Here is a 13,478-nt window from a genome sequence, read left to right as displayed (position 1 = left end):
AATCTCATCAGATGTTGAGCAAAAAAAGCCACACACAGGGCACATAGCACATGATTCTGTTTATATAAAGATCAAACCGACCTATAATGTCAGAAGTCAGAATAATAGTTGTATTTGGTGTTTTGTTTTGTTTTGCTAGTTTATTTATTTGTTTTGAGAGAGACAGAGCACGAGCAAGGGAGGGGCAGACAGAGAGGGAGACACAGAATCCGAAGCAGGTTCCAGGCTCCGAGCTGTCAGCACAGAGCCAGACGCGGAGCTCGAACCCACGGACCACGAGAGCATGACCTGAGCCGAAATCGGACGCTTCACCGACTGAGCCACCCAGGAGCCACTAATGGTTGTATTTGTGAAAGAGAGAAGAGCTAACAAGTGGAGAGAATGTGTGGTAGATACGCAAGCGTGTTCATTTCACAGTAACACACTGAGATGTACGTTTCTCATTTTGCACGCTGTTCTGTACGTGTGTCACACTTTAATAAAAATGTCTGTTTACGAAGACAATGGCCCGGCTATCCCTAGAGTGATGTCTTTGGAACCAGTTCCCTCCAGGATGGTGCTGCAGCCCCGAGCTCTCTGAGTCCCAGTCCACCCCCTCTGCCCGTTGACTTCACCGTTCACTTTGCCTCACGGGAGGTGCAATGAGGAAGAGAGAAATAAAAGGAACGGCAGCCATCTTAGAACTTGCCTGGATCCCAGCCAGAGGGGTTGGAATCAGAGGCTCCTTCCTAAGAAGTGAAAATTCAACACAATCTGTAAGAGCAGCCAGCAAGCAAGCCTTAGAGTCTAGAATCCATGAAATGCTGCCCCGCCCTTTTGCTTTGTCCACGGCCCCTGGGCATTCACAGTCTAGCACGTCCTTTGGGGTTCGCTCAGTTCACGGCTGTGATTATAGATCGAGTCCCGTGACAGATGTCAGCTCCGTGAACAAAGCGCCCATGTAACGATTCACCATTGAATCCTCAACACCTAAGCCCAGGGCCTGGCCCAGAGGCGCTCAGGCACATCAGGGAAGGAGCAGGAATCAAGAGTGTGGAAACAATTAGAATGTTTTACAATACAACATAATAATAGCACTGAATGTCTTGAATGCGTGTTCTTGTGTGTTAAAAATGCTGCCTTCTCTGGTGCACCTGGGTGGTTTTGTCAGCTGAGCATCTGACTCTTGATCTCGGGTCAGCTCATGATCTCACGGTTCATAGGGTGGAGCCCTGCGTCAGGCTCTGCTCTGACAGTGTGGAAGCTGCTTAGGACTCTCTCTCCGCACCCCCCCCCACCCCCGCCTCTCTCTATCTCTCTCTCTCAAAAATGAATAAATAAACTTAAAAAAATGTTGCATTCTCCCAAAGATCCTGGTTATGACAGTGAAAAAACCCTCAGAAAAGGGTCCCTCGTTAAAACTTATCATCTCATGCAGAATTTTCTAATTCACTTTTGACTCAATGAATTAGCCAGCAAATTAGTGTCTCTTCTTGAGTCTGATCACCAAAGTAAGCGAAACATAGTCCCTGCCTCCCAAGAACTGAGTAACACGAGGGATCGTTTTGGGGGGCTCGGTGCAAGAACACCTTTCTAAGCACGTGACATACCTTCCCTAACGCTCACACATCGCAATAGAGCAGCCACCGCTGTTGACCTCACCTTGTGGATGAAAAACTGAGAAACAAGAGGTTAGTTAACGTCCTCAATGCCACGGCGTAGTCTGTAGCCTAAAATCTAGAACAGCTTTTCCCAGTGAAACTCTCCGGTAGACAAATAAACTCTCACTTTATTCTACGGATTCTTTACAGTAGTCACCCATCTATTCAACCAATAAGGATACACTGAGACTCTAATTGTGCCAGATCCTGTTCTAGAGGCTGAGGATACAGTCATGAACAAAACAGAGGAAAGCCCTGGCCTCGAGGATCTTACGTTCCAGCGAGGTAAACAGGCGCCTGGGAGACTGAAAATAAAGAAGCAAACAGTAGAGCCCACACAAGGGAGGTGAGAACTGTGGAGAAAAATAAGCGGAGAGGGAGGTAAGGCGTTGCAGGGTGGCAGGTTGGCACTCTTAGTGGGAGGCCATCACTGAGACAGTGGTATTTGAGCAGAATCCTGAGGGGCTGCGGGAGCAGGCCAGGCGGCCAGCAGGGAAGTGGCATCCCAGGAGAGAAAACAGAGTGCAGAGCCATGGCACGCGTTTCGTGCATGTATCGTAGCAGTCGGGGAGGCTGAATGCAGTGCTATGGGAGAGAGGAAGGGGTCGGGGGTCAGGGAGGCCAGATCTCATAGGCCACTGTGACATGTGTGGCTTTGACTGAGCCTGGAGAAGCCATTGGAAAAAGCTTTGCAAAGCTCGAGAACGATAGAAACTTCTCACATATATATTATGCATATCAAATTCTTCAGTAAGCCAAGTTTTGTAGTTTTTTTTTCAAGGGTTTCACTGTCATCATATGTCCTGATGGGATGCTCTGAAATAGAGCATCACTGGTGTGGTATTCCTGCCCAAAATGCATAGCCTGGATCACACAAAGGAGCCTCAGACAAACTCAGATTCAGGAGCCTTTCACCAAAACAATGTCTGGTACTCCAAAAATGTCAAAGTCATGAAAGAAGAAAAAAGGCTAGGGAACAGTTGTAGATTAAAAGACATAACAGGGGCACCTGGGTGGCTCAGTCAGTTAAGTGTCCAACTGTTGATTTCAGCTCAGGTCATAATCCTGGGGTGGTGGGATCGAGCCCTTTATCAGGGCTCACGCTCAGCTTGGAGCCTGCTTAGGATTCTCTCTCTCCCTCTCCCTCTCCCTCTGCCCCCCCGCCAAAAAAAAGACATAACAAAAGAAGGAACACCTGGCTGGTTCAATTGGTAGAGCAGTTGACTCTTGATCTCGGTGTTGTAAGTTGTGGGTGCGGAAGCCTACTTAAAAAAAATTTTTTTTAATAAAAAAACAAAAGACATAACAAAAAAGTACGTAACTGAATGTAATATACGATCTTGATGGGATTCCGCACCCGGGAAGAAGGAATGCCATTAAGCACGTTTTGGAGACAGCTGGTAATATGTAAATATGGACTGTGTCTTTGATGGTATCTATGTTAAATTTACTAAGTTTGATAACTGTGCTGACATAATATAAGAACGCCCTTGTTCTTAGAAGATACACGCTACAAAATTTAGGAGTGACAGGGCACAATGTCTACAACTCAGTCTCAAATGGCTCAGCAAAAATTATTATTATTATATTAAATATATTATAGATAACATATAATTTATATATATTATATGTTATCTATAATATATATATTTTATATATATTGTATATCAAATTATTATTATTATATTATTTATATTATATATTTTTTATATATATCATATATTAAATTATTATTATTATACATTTATATGCACATATATATATATATATATATATATATGGAGAGAAAGAAATAAAGCAGATGTGATAAAATGTTAACAACTGGTGAGTCAGGGTGAAAGAAACACCAGAATCCTTTGTCCTATGCTTGCAACTTCTCTGGAACTCTGAGCTTATTATTGTAAACTTTGTAAGGGTTTAAAAACTACAGCAAATAAACAGGACAGCTTCAGTCAGCTTACACCAGGCCAGCCCCACAGATGCAGGGCACAGCAAGAAGAAAAAGATGTTCCTTGAGACCAAAGCCCATGGGCCCCAGAGCCCGGCTCCTGCTCTCCCTGCAGTGGGTGGGCTCAGCCGTGCCCAGAGACGGTGCCACGGTCCCGGGTGTGGGCACAGGGCCGCCCCTTTCTCCAGTCACACAGGCTCACCATCTCAGACCGCCTCCACTTCTGGCACTCCCATCCCCAAAGCCAGGCACCAAATCCCTGTCAGTTCTGTCTCGGCTTTCCCAGCCGCTTCCAAGGCTCCTAAGACGGGTTCCAACCCCCCTCTCCTGCCGAGGGTCCTGGGTCACTGGGTCCCACAAGTGCACACACGGGAACCCAGGCTCCAAAGCTCCCTTCTGCAACCTGTTCCCAGCACCCTCTGCCCTGCTCTGCCTGTATTTGTTATAGATTTGTAAATACAAAGGCATTTGTATTTATATTTACAGCCCCCACCCCCCAGTCCTCTGGAACCTAGACTGTATCTTTAAGGACGCAGGAGTGCCTGAGATGGGTCTTGAACGGGCTTCTAACAGGCCCTGCACAAACACCGTCCAATGCCCCACACTCTGCCCTTTGCACCCAGAGGGGGCCCTCCTCTTACTTTCTCAGCCATGATGTCCCTTGAAGAGCCACTGATCTAGAATGCAGGCTCCCATCTCAGAGCACCCTGGACTCCACGTCGGAGAAGTGGGGGGGGGGGGGGGCAGCCCTCAGCTCTGGAAGTTTCCGGATACCATCTCCTTCTTCCCCCCCTTCCCGACCGCCTGACCCAAGCCAACATTTCCCGAATAATTCTCAGGTCCCTAGGAGCGCCTGAGGGGCTCAGTCGGTTAAGTGAAGGACTTTGGCTCAGGTCATGATCTCACAGTTCGTAGGTTCGAGCCCCACATCGGGCTCTGTGCTGACAGCTCAGAGCCTGGAGCCTGCTTCGGATTCTGTGTCTCCCTCTCTCTCTGCCCCTCCCCTACTCACACTCTGTCTCTCTCTCTCTCTCTCTCTCTCTCAAAAATAAATAAACATTAAAAACATTTTTAATAAATAAATAATAATAATGCTCAGGTCCCTATAGCCTCTGGGCTGCTGGAGGCTGCCAAAGCCTAAGGGACCAGGCCATTCATGCAAAGTGGCTGTTGGCCGCTCCCTTCCCCTCTGTGCTGTTTCCCTGCCTCGGGGAGCAATCTATCAGTCTCCGCTTTCCAGAACCACCCAACTTCCTTAGAGAAACCCAAGCCCAGGGGTCACTTCTCTCTGTTGGTAATCATACCAAATTAGAGCAGATTTCCTTTGTCCTTCTTTCAGCCAGCAAAGAGGACGCCTTCTCCCCACTACACAGAAAAGTCAATGGAAGCCAGCGGAAAGGAATCTCCTTGCCCCGGGCTGCCTGGATTGCCGAAGGCATGGCCAGACAGACAGGCTTCTCAGGGGCCTCCCACACCAGGGCCAGCCCGTTCCGTCCTAACCAGCCGGCCCGGAGCTGTCAGGAGCCACCCAGACTCACACTTGCAGGTGACCACGTAAGTGGGCACGATCCAGAGGCTCAGGGTTCCACTCCCCCTGCGGGCCCCGGTCCCAAGTCCAGCCTCTCCCCCACTCACGCCAGGCTAGGCCTCCTTACCTTGGCCCTGAAGCCCCTTGAGGAACAAAAGCGTGAGGACGAGAGCCAGCCCCCACATCCCCAGAGGACAGACGGGTCAGCCGGCTCCCCTCCCGCCAGACACGCTGCTGGGCACGGGCTCAGCTGCAGCCAGCCGGCAGCAGAGTGACTGACAGGGGAGCAGAACTGCCTTGCTGTTTGTCCGGCCACAATTTCCTCAACTCAAGGCTGTTCTCAGCGGCTGAGAGCTAACAAGGCCACTGAGAAAGTCCCAGTACCTGGACCTGGTCCGACAGTTCATACAAGCTGAGCTTTCAAAGTTGGCCTCAAGTGGGCGGGTGTTGAGAGTTCACAGTGACTCACAAAACCAGCTTCCAAATCCTGTCCATCGCTCTGCCCCAGCAAGGCTTCCTTGTTCAAAGAGCAGACTCCCAGGACGTGTTCCGGTTCTCTCCCACCTCCTGGCAGCGTGCAGAAGGCTGCATGGGGACCCAAGAGCCATTATCCCACACTGCCCCCATTCCAACAGGCACTGTGAAGGTGGGAGGGCTGGGGGCGCGTGGGCTGAGAAGTGGAGCCCTGCCTAAGGGGGTGAAATGTGGCAGGAAAGGAGCAGGGGACCCCAGGGAGGTCGAAGAGCTGGGTAAGCTCTGCAAGTTGATACCCAGGTCTAAGCACAAGCCAACTGCAACGTCCTTACCTAGACTTGCTTTTGCTTGTTTCCTATCTGTGCCTCTATATCCCCTCCTTTCCTCTTTTTCCGCTTTCCCACGGCGTCCTCTCTGCCTCTCTTGCCTTCTGTCACCCAGACAGGACACAGACCTGCCTTTGCTGTGCCTCCCCGCTCACACTTCAATTCCACCCTCCGGGAAGGCCAGGCAGCTTTGATCCTTCTTATGCCCCCATGGAGGGGCACAGGCGGTGGTCCCACCTTCCCCAGAAAGCATTTGCTTTGAGGCCTTCCCCCGGGGGCCCCCTGCCTTTTTCTTTCTTCTGATTTCCCCTTCGCAGCAAATACTTTCAGTTCCCTTTAGGTCAGTCCCGTTCTTTTTTCATCCTTTGATCCATTTCCAATCACCCCAGCTGAAGCTGGGCTGAAGGGAGGCAGACTAGAGCCTTGGCTACCGAGGAAGGAAGCAGAGTGTTCTGGACAGAGCGCAGAATTGGAGGCAAAGACATAGTATACTTGAGTGTCAGGTCAGCAACTTAACAGCCTGTGTGATCCTGGCCAAGTTACCTTCCAAGCCTGTGGGGTCGGTCCTTGGCTCGGGTTCCTCGCAGGCTAGTTTTCAGGATCAAATCAAAAACTGTAGCTGAGAGTATGCATGAAAAAAACTCTGGACACAGGTAAGGTTCCATGGTTTGGTTTTTTTTTTTTTTTAGAGAGAGAGAAAGAGGGAGCCTGTGAGTATGAGTAGGGGAGGGGCTGGGGGAGAGAGAGAGAAAGAGAGGGAGAGGGAGAGAGAGAGAGAGAGAGAGAGAGAGAGAGAGAGAGAGAGAGAGAATCCCAAGCAGGCTCCATGTTCAGGGCAGAGCCCCACACGAGTCTCGATTCCACAACCCTGGGATCATGCCCTGAGCTGAAATCAAGAGTCAGACGCTCAACTGACTGAGCCACCCAGGCGCCCCCCTTTTATTTTATTTTATTTTTTATTTTATTTTTCTTAATGTAGCCCTGCGTGACTTATTCCAGCTGGTGCCATGGCTGTCAACTGTGCTGTTCTATGTCTCCTCCCAAGGGGCAGCCCCCACCCTTAGATGAGGCCAGAGCCCATCAGGCCATGCCCTTGACCTCGAGAAGGGGTGCTCAAGACTGATGCAATAAGAGTAAATTTCCTGCCACAAAAGATGGGGGACAAAAGCCAACCGTTCAAAGCAACTAACCAGCAACATTTACGAACCGGCTTCACCGGTCCCGACCCCAACACCAGCTCCATCCTGTCTCCATCAGTTGCGTGGATGCCCCACCAACCCCTGGAAACTGAACTGGGACCAGACATACCACTTGGGTCTTGTGGTCTTGTCAGCTAGAATGCAACGGGAAGTTACTCAAATCAGAGAGCTGAAAGCTATCAGCAGAAGGGAGGAGGGGAAGGGACAAAAGCAGGGAAGGAATGTGTTTTGTTTTGCAGAACTAACAGTTCTGCCCAAAGAGATGCCCAGCTAGGTGTGCCTCGCCTGATCAGCCCCTGATGCAAGCCAGCGTGAGCTGGATTGGAGCTGAGGACCCCTGCAGAAGCCCCCCTAAGTTGTCCCGAAATTACCATTAGCTCATCATAATACTAAGATCTCCTCTGGGCAGAGTTTTCTGCACTCTTCGAACATATGTGGTATGCACCAGCCTGTTAACACGCTAGGCGTGTGCGATTGAACTGAAGCGGTTCTGTAAGCTCCCTGCCCAAGTCTCCTAACACACTGAATGAAGGCTTCCTGTACTAACCCCACGGGAGACAGCCCTTCGAGAGCTCTCCCCTGTCTCCTTACTTGTAGCAAGTAATGAAAAGTTCTTCGTTTTCAAACTTCCTTGGGGTGTACTCAGTGCACGCACCCCAAGCAGCGAGCCTCTTGAGTTCGGTCACAGTCTTAACCATACTCTACCACATGATAACTGCTATTCGTCTCCACGCTGCCCTGCCTGACACTGAGTGATTCATCATGAAGTCTGTGCTCTCCCTAGCTAGTGTTTCCAGAGTCTGGCCCAGTGTCTGGTTCTTAATAGTCAGTTACAGAGTGTTGAGGGCTGAAGGAATGAGTGATTTCCCTAAAGAAAGCATTTCCATCCATCCTGAGATAGTGCTGGTGAGCTAAGCCATTGCCATCCTGCCTTCATGGGGTTTATAACTTGCCCCGCAGGGTCCTCGTACGGAGGGCCCTTCTGTGCAATTCGGCCACTTTAGCATGAAGAACCAAACCCCTACAAAGTCCACCTGAACTCAAGGACTCCCATAGCCCCACTTCCCATGCATAGTCTCCAGGTCTCTGTGAGTCTGGGACATCGAAAATTCAGTGACCATCCAGGAAGTACAGGTTCATCAAGCCCTCCCTCTCATCCTTCTTTTTCTCGAACCATACTGGCATCGTGTTTCGCTGAGTCAGGGTCATTCTTGTATCTGAGCCCAACTGCAGAAGTCACAAGTCACCAAGACCACCCACTTGTAAGATTAATTATACGTTTGGTGTCCCTACGACCCCCTTCAGTTCTGATAATTCACTAGAAGTCGCTTTAACAACCATTAACGTGTGAGATACCTATGCCCTTTGACCTAGCAATACCCCCTCTTTGAATTCATACAACAGAAGTACTCCAACGCACCAAAAATATTTTCACTAATGTCCAAAGATAAGTAAGTTTCTTTCTTACAACACTGTTCAGTGAAAAAACTGAAAATAGCCAAAATGTTACTAACTAGGGAATTTTTAAAAATGGTGTATTCATTCTATACTATAGTATATTAAGAAGGCTTTAGGGGCACCTGGGTGGCTCAGTCGGTTGAGCGTCCGACTCCGGCTCAGGTCATGATCTCACAGTTCACGAGTTTGAGCCCCACGTCGGGCTCTGTGCTGACAGCTCAGAGCCTGGAGCCTGCTTCAGATTCTGTGTCTCCCTCTCTCTCTGCTCCTCCCTTGCTCATGCTCTGTCTGTCTGTCTCTCTCTCTCTCTCTCAAAAATAAACATTAAAAAAAAATTTTTTAGGGCTTTGAAAAGAGTAAGACAGGGTCACCTGGGTGGCTCAGTCAGTTGAGCATCGACTCCTGATTTTGGCTCAGATCATGAGCCCAGAGTCATGGGATGGAGCCCCACATCAGGCTTTGCACTGAGCATGGCATCTGCTTAAGATTCTCTTTCTTTCTCCCTCTGATCCTCTCCCCTGTTTGCGCTCTCTCTCTCTCTCTCTCTCTCTCTCTCTCAAAGAAATTAATTAAGAAACAGAGTAAGACCAAAGTATATACATATTCACATTAAAAGAGCTCTAAGACATTCACAAAACAATCTGCATAATGTAATTCTATTCAGGTGGGCAGAACTGAGTGTGTGCATTTGTGTTCTCTGAGCGGGTGTAAAGGCAGAGAAATGTGCCTGGGGGACAGCATTCGTGACAGTAACCTTTAGATAAAGAAACAGAATTTTCAGGAGGGGTGAGTGAGGGGGTGACTGACTTTTTGTTCTTACCTATACTTCTGTTCGGAACTTTTTACAATGGCTATGTTACACGTGTGATGATTGGAAATAACAGTTCCCCAAGTTCCCAGGTTTTCAAGTACGTAACGTGAGACCAATGCATTAGCCAGGGATTTCCAGGGAAACAGAGCCACCTAGGAGACATAGATAGAGAAACAGATAAAGATAGAAGTAGAGATTTATCACGCAGAATTGGCTCATGCAATTACAGAGGCTGGCGAGTCCGAAATCTGCAGAGCCAATGTCCTGGTTCAAGGGCCATCAAGCAGGAGAATTCTCTTTTACCCGGGGGAGGGCAAGCCTTTTGTTCTCTTCAGGCCTTCAACTGATTGGATAGGGACCACCCACATTGGGAGAGCCGTCTGCTTTACTCAGTCTACCAATTTATCTTTTTTTAATGTTTACTGATTTATTTGAGAGAGACAGAGCATGAGCTGGGAAGGGGCAGAGAGAGAGGGAAACACAGAATCGGAAGCAGGTTCCAGGCTCCAAGCTGTCACAGCACAGAGCCCCACACGGGGCTCGAACTCACTTACCGCGAGACCATGACCTGAGTTGAAGTCAGATGCTTAACCAAATGAGCCACCCAGGTGCCCCAAAATTCCATTAAACTTTAAAATACCCCTACGCACTGACACAGTATTTTCGTGTTCCTAGTCCAGAACTCACGTCGCCAGTCTACTTTTTCTGGCTCTTTAGAAAAGGTGAACTATGTCAATCCAGCTCAGGACACTGACCTTTGCTCTTGCCTGTCAGAGTTGTGGAGTCCCACATTCCCCACCTACTCCTGAGGGGGGCTTCCCTACCAGCTGCTAGCCTTAGAACGCTGAAGGATGTAAGTAAAGCCAAGGTCTCGATCACCAACAGTATTAGTCACTGCTTGTGGGGCCGAGTGGTGGGGGACGATGAGGCAAGGAAGAGTATAAAAGTTTGAGGGCTGCAGTGTAAGAAAAATGTTTCAGCCTGGGGCACCAGGCTGGCTTGGTCGGTAGGGCATAGGGCTCTCGATCTCAGGGTCGTGAGTTCAAGCCCCGCATTCGTTGTGGAGCCTACGTGCATATATACGTGCATACATAAACACGTTGGAGCCTGCTGGATGGAAACCAGAGGAAAAGAAATGTGTCAGCTAAAAGGTAGTAAGGGGAGGAAAGAAGGCAGGAGGCAAGTTCATGACCCCCGGGGAAGCATGGAGCCTGGGTTTTACTGGACAGGAGACCATGCGGTAAGGCACTGCTAGGGCTCAGAGAAAGATGTAGTGTCTGTAAGGGCTGTAAAAGGAAAAGATACGAACCACAGGTGACAAAAAGTGAGTCCTCGTTAACTACCAGACACTCCACGCTGATTGATAGCCCCGTTTTTCAGGTGACAAAACCAGGTTTCGGACAGAGCTGGGACTTGAACCCGGGACTGAGTTCAAAGCCTGAGCACGGAATCATTAATTATGCAACTGACCCCTCCAAGGGAACTGCTTGAAAATAAGAACTTTTACATATTCCTGCTGAGTGAGAAACGCAGGGGAAAGGAAGGGAAATTCGGCAGTAATGATTCCCTCTTGCTAGAAGCCATGTCTCCCAGCCTCGCTGAGAATCTCTGCCGAAACTAGAGAAAATGCCTTGGAACCTGTTGATGAAATGCAGGAGTGAATCCCCCAGCCCACGATAGCGGCTGAGCTGGGTGGAGCTCCCGGCTTGTTTCCTGGGGCCCCAGATCCGTAAATTAAAAGAGATGCCAGGCTGAGATGCAAAGGGAAACGACCCTGTGGGCATCAAGGGGATAGCGGGAGACACTCCCAGTCAATACGTAGGTGCTCCAGGTGTAGAGGGTGACAGGCCACCAATCAGCTCCTGAGGAAATGGGGCTCAATCTCTGCTTCTCTGTGCTGGAACGAAATGTTCCTACAGGGGCGTCCGGCTGGCTCAGTTGGTGAAGCATGTGACGATGATTTTCATCTTCAGGTTGTGAGTTCGAGCCCCATATTGGGTGTAGAGATTACTTAATAAATAAGTAAAAATAAAATCCCTATAATAAAAGTGTTTCTGTATAAAAAATGAATGAAGATGTTTTCACAAGCTGCAGGAGAAATGCATCAGTGAATTGCTTTACACAGTTGATAATTTAATATAAATTTGTCTTCTACACTAGAATTTTTTTTTTAATTTTTTTTTTAACGTTTATTTATTTTTGAGACAGAGAGAGACACAGCATGAACAGGGGAGGGGCAGAGAGAGAGGGAGACACAGAATCGGAAGCAAGCTCCAGGCTCCGAGCCATCAGCCCAGAGCCCGGCGCGGGGCTCGAACTCGTGGACCGCAAGATCGTGACCTGAGCTGAAGTCGGACGCTTAACCGACTGAGCCACCCAGGCGCCCCTAGAATTTTTTAATATAGGGGCGCCTGGGTGGCTCAGTCAGGTAAGCATCTGACTTTGGCCAAGGTCATGATCTCAGGGTTTGTAGGTTCAAGCCCCGCATCCAGCTCTGTGCTGACAGCTCAGAGCCTGGAGTTTACTTTAGATTCTGTGTCTCCCTCTTTCTCTGCCCCTCCCCTGCTCACGCTCTGTCTCTCTCTCTCTCTCTCTCAAAAACAAGTAAACTTTAAAAAAAAAATTTTAAGAATGTCTTAATATAGTATAAATCAGGATCTGACGAGTATAAATTATAGAGTGAGATTTTTATACTTGATGTGTTAATAGATCAGAGTGCTTTGCAAACAAAGAAAAAGACAACAATGGCTCCAAGTGCCCTGCCACCTAGTTTGTGAACTGTACCTGTGTTGTGAATTATAATGAAGAAGATCAGAATGGAGGCTTTGATGGTGAGGTAATTTGTGCAAGCCGGTGTTCTCTCTCACTTTGCGAACACAAGTGCACGGCTCACAGTTCCGCATTGTCATCTGGAACACAGCCCAGCTGACTTTTCATTTCAATGATATGAATGTTCACAACGGACCATAAATAACATTGTTTTGACATGGCAAAACTTCATCCCGGAGGGTTTTATTCTTTTTTTTTTTTTTTTAATGTCTATTTATTTTCGAGAGAGAGAGAGACAGAGGCAGAGGAGAGAGGGAGACACAGAATCGGAAGCGGGCTCCAGGCTCCGAGCTGTCGGCACAGAGCCCGACGCGGGGCTCGAACCCACGAACTGCGATAGAGACCTGAGCTGTAGTCGGACGCTTAACTGACGGAGCCACCCGGGCACCGCATGGAGGGTCTTATTCTATTTCATGTTATCATCTGTCACGCGTAATCCATATCCGTGTTGGCACTTCCCCGATTGTGTGTAGTTACACCTCCCACACGGGTTCCACATGCCCACACGCCCACTCGCTACCCCACGAGGATGAAGAGCCTAACTTGAAGTTCCTGTTCCCGCAAGGATTCCCCTTTACCTTTACCTTCCCCAACCGTGCCTCCGTCCCACGCCCCTACGTGACTTCCTCACAAAGTCCTCGGGGTCTTTCTGGCAGACCTGTCCTTCTGGGTGGCTCTGACGCTGCTCCTTAGCGCACCCCTGGGCTTCCCTCGCTGGGACGGAGCCTTGAGATCACACGCTTTGACCTGCCCTTGCTCCACGCTGTCCCCTGACGCGTCTTTCCCGCCTCCCATCCCAGCTGTACAGCCCAGCCTAAGTTCACACACCTAGATACGCCACTGAATGCCGAAAATCCAACAGCTTCGTTCCAACGGATGCTTTTTAAGCATCGTTTCAGGTTTATGCGTCCTTAGCAGAGACTTGTGCCACCTTGCGTTTTGGTTTTGGTCATTCTTCTCAGCCTATATCAAAGGCCAACTTTCACGTCTGGGACCCTAGAAATTCGACTCCCAGCCCGGTAGTCAAGTCTTAAAAATAAGTTCATCTTTCACTTCTAGCCACTCGCTTTTCCAAATGTGGTGGTTCCTCCCACCGTGTTCCTCTTTTTGCTCTTAATTTGTCAAGTCTTTAAATTTCTGCCTTTTTTCCTGGCTGCAGTCTACTTGCCAGTTCTGCTTACACATTTATTTTAGCATGGTCGTGCTGGTAATATATCTTAAATAGTTTTTGTACATACACACGCATATGTATGTACACACATATA

The 13,478-nt window shown here is 48.8% G+C and overlaps 1 protein-coding gene across 3 annotated transcripts in view; it reads right to left on the bottom strand.

The window, feature by feature from the left end:
- The window catches only part of CD244 (CD244 molecule), a 29,521-nt gene extending 23,852 nt beyond the window's left edge, over window positions 1-5,669 (bottom strand). For 2 of the 3 annotated variants that reach the window (XM_049634678.1, XM_049634679.1), the window contains exon 1: window positions 5,244-5,668. In XM_049634678.1, coding sequence (XP_049490635.1) covers window positions 5,244-5,301 — 58 coding nt within the window. In that variant the 5' untranslated portion in view covers window positions 5,302-5,668. Of the gene's footprint in view, window positions 1-5,243 lie in introns of all 3 variants that reach the window. The other variant, XM_049634677.1, reaches the window with a different exon arrangement.
- Window positions 5,670-13,478: the final 7,809 nt, after the last annotated feature.

The sequence above is a fragment of the Panthera uncia genome, chromosome F1 (genome assembly GCF_023721935.1).
Source record: "Panthera uncia isolate 11264 chromosome F1, Puncia_PCG_1.0, whole genome shotgun sequence".
Classification (NCBI taxonomy): domain Eukaryota; kingdom Metazoa; phylum Chordata; class Mammalia; order Carnivora; family Felidae; genus Panthera; species Panthera uncia.
This window is presented reverse-complemented; position numbering and strand designations above follow the sequence as displayed.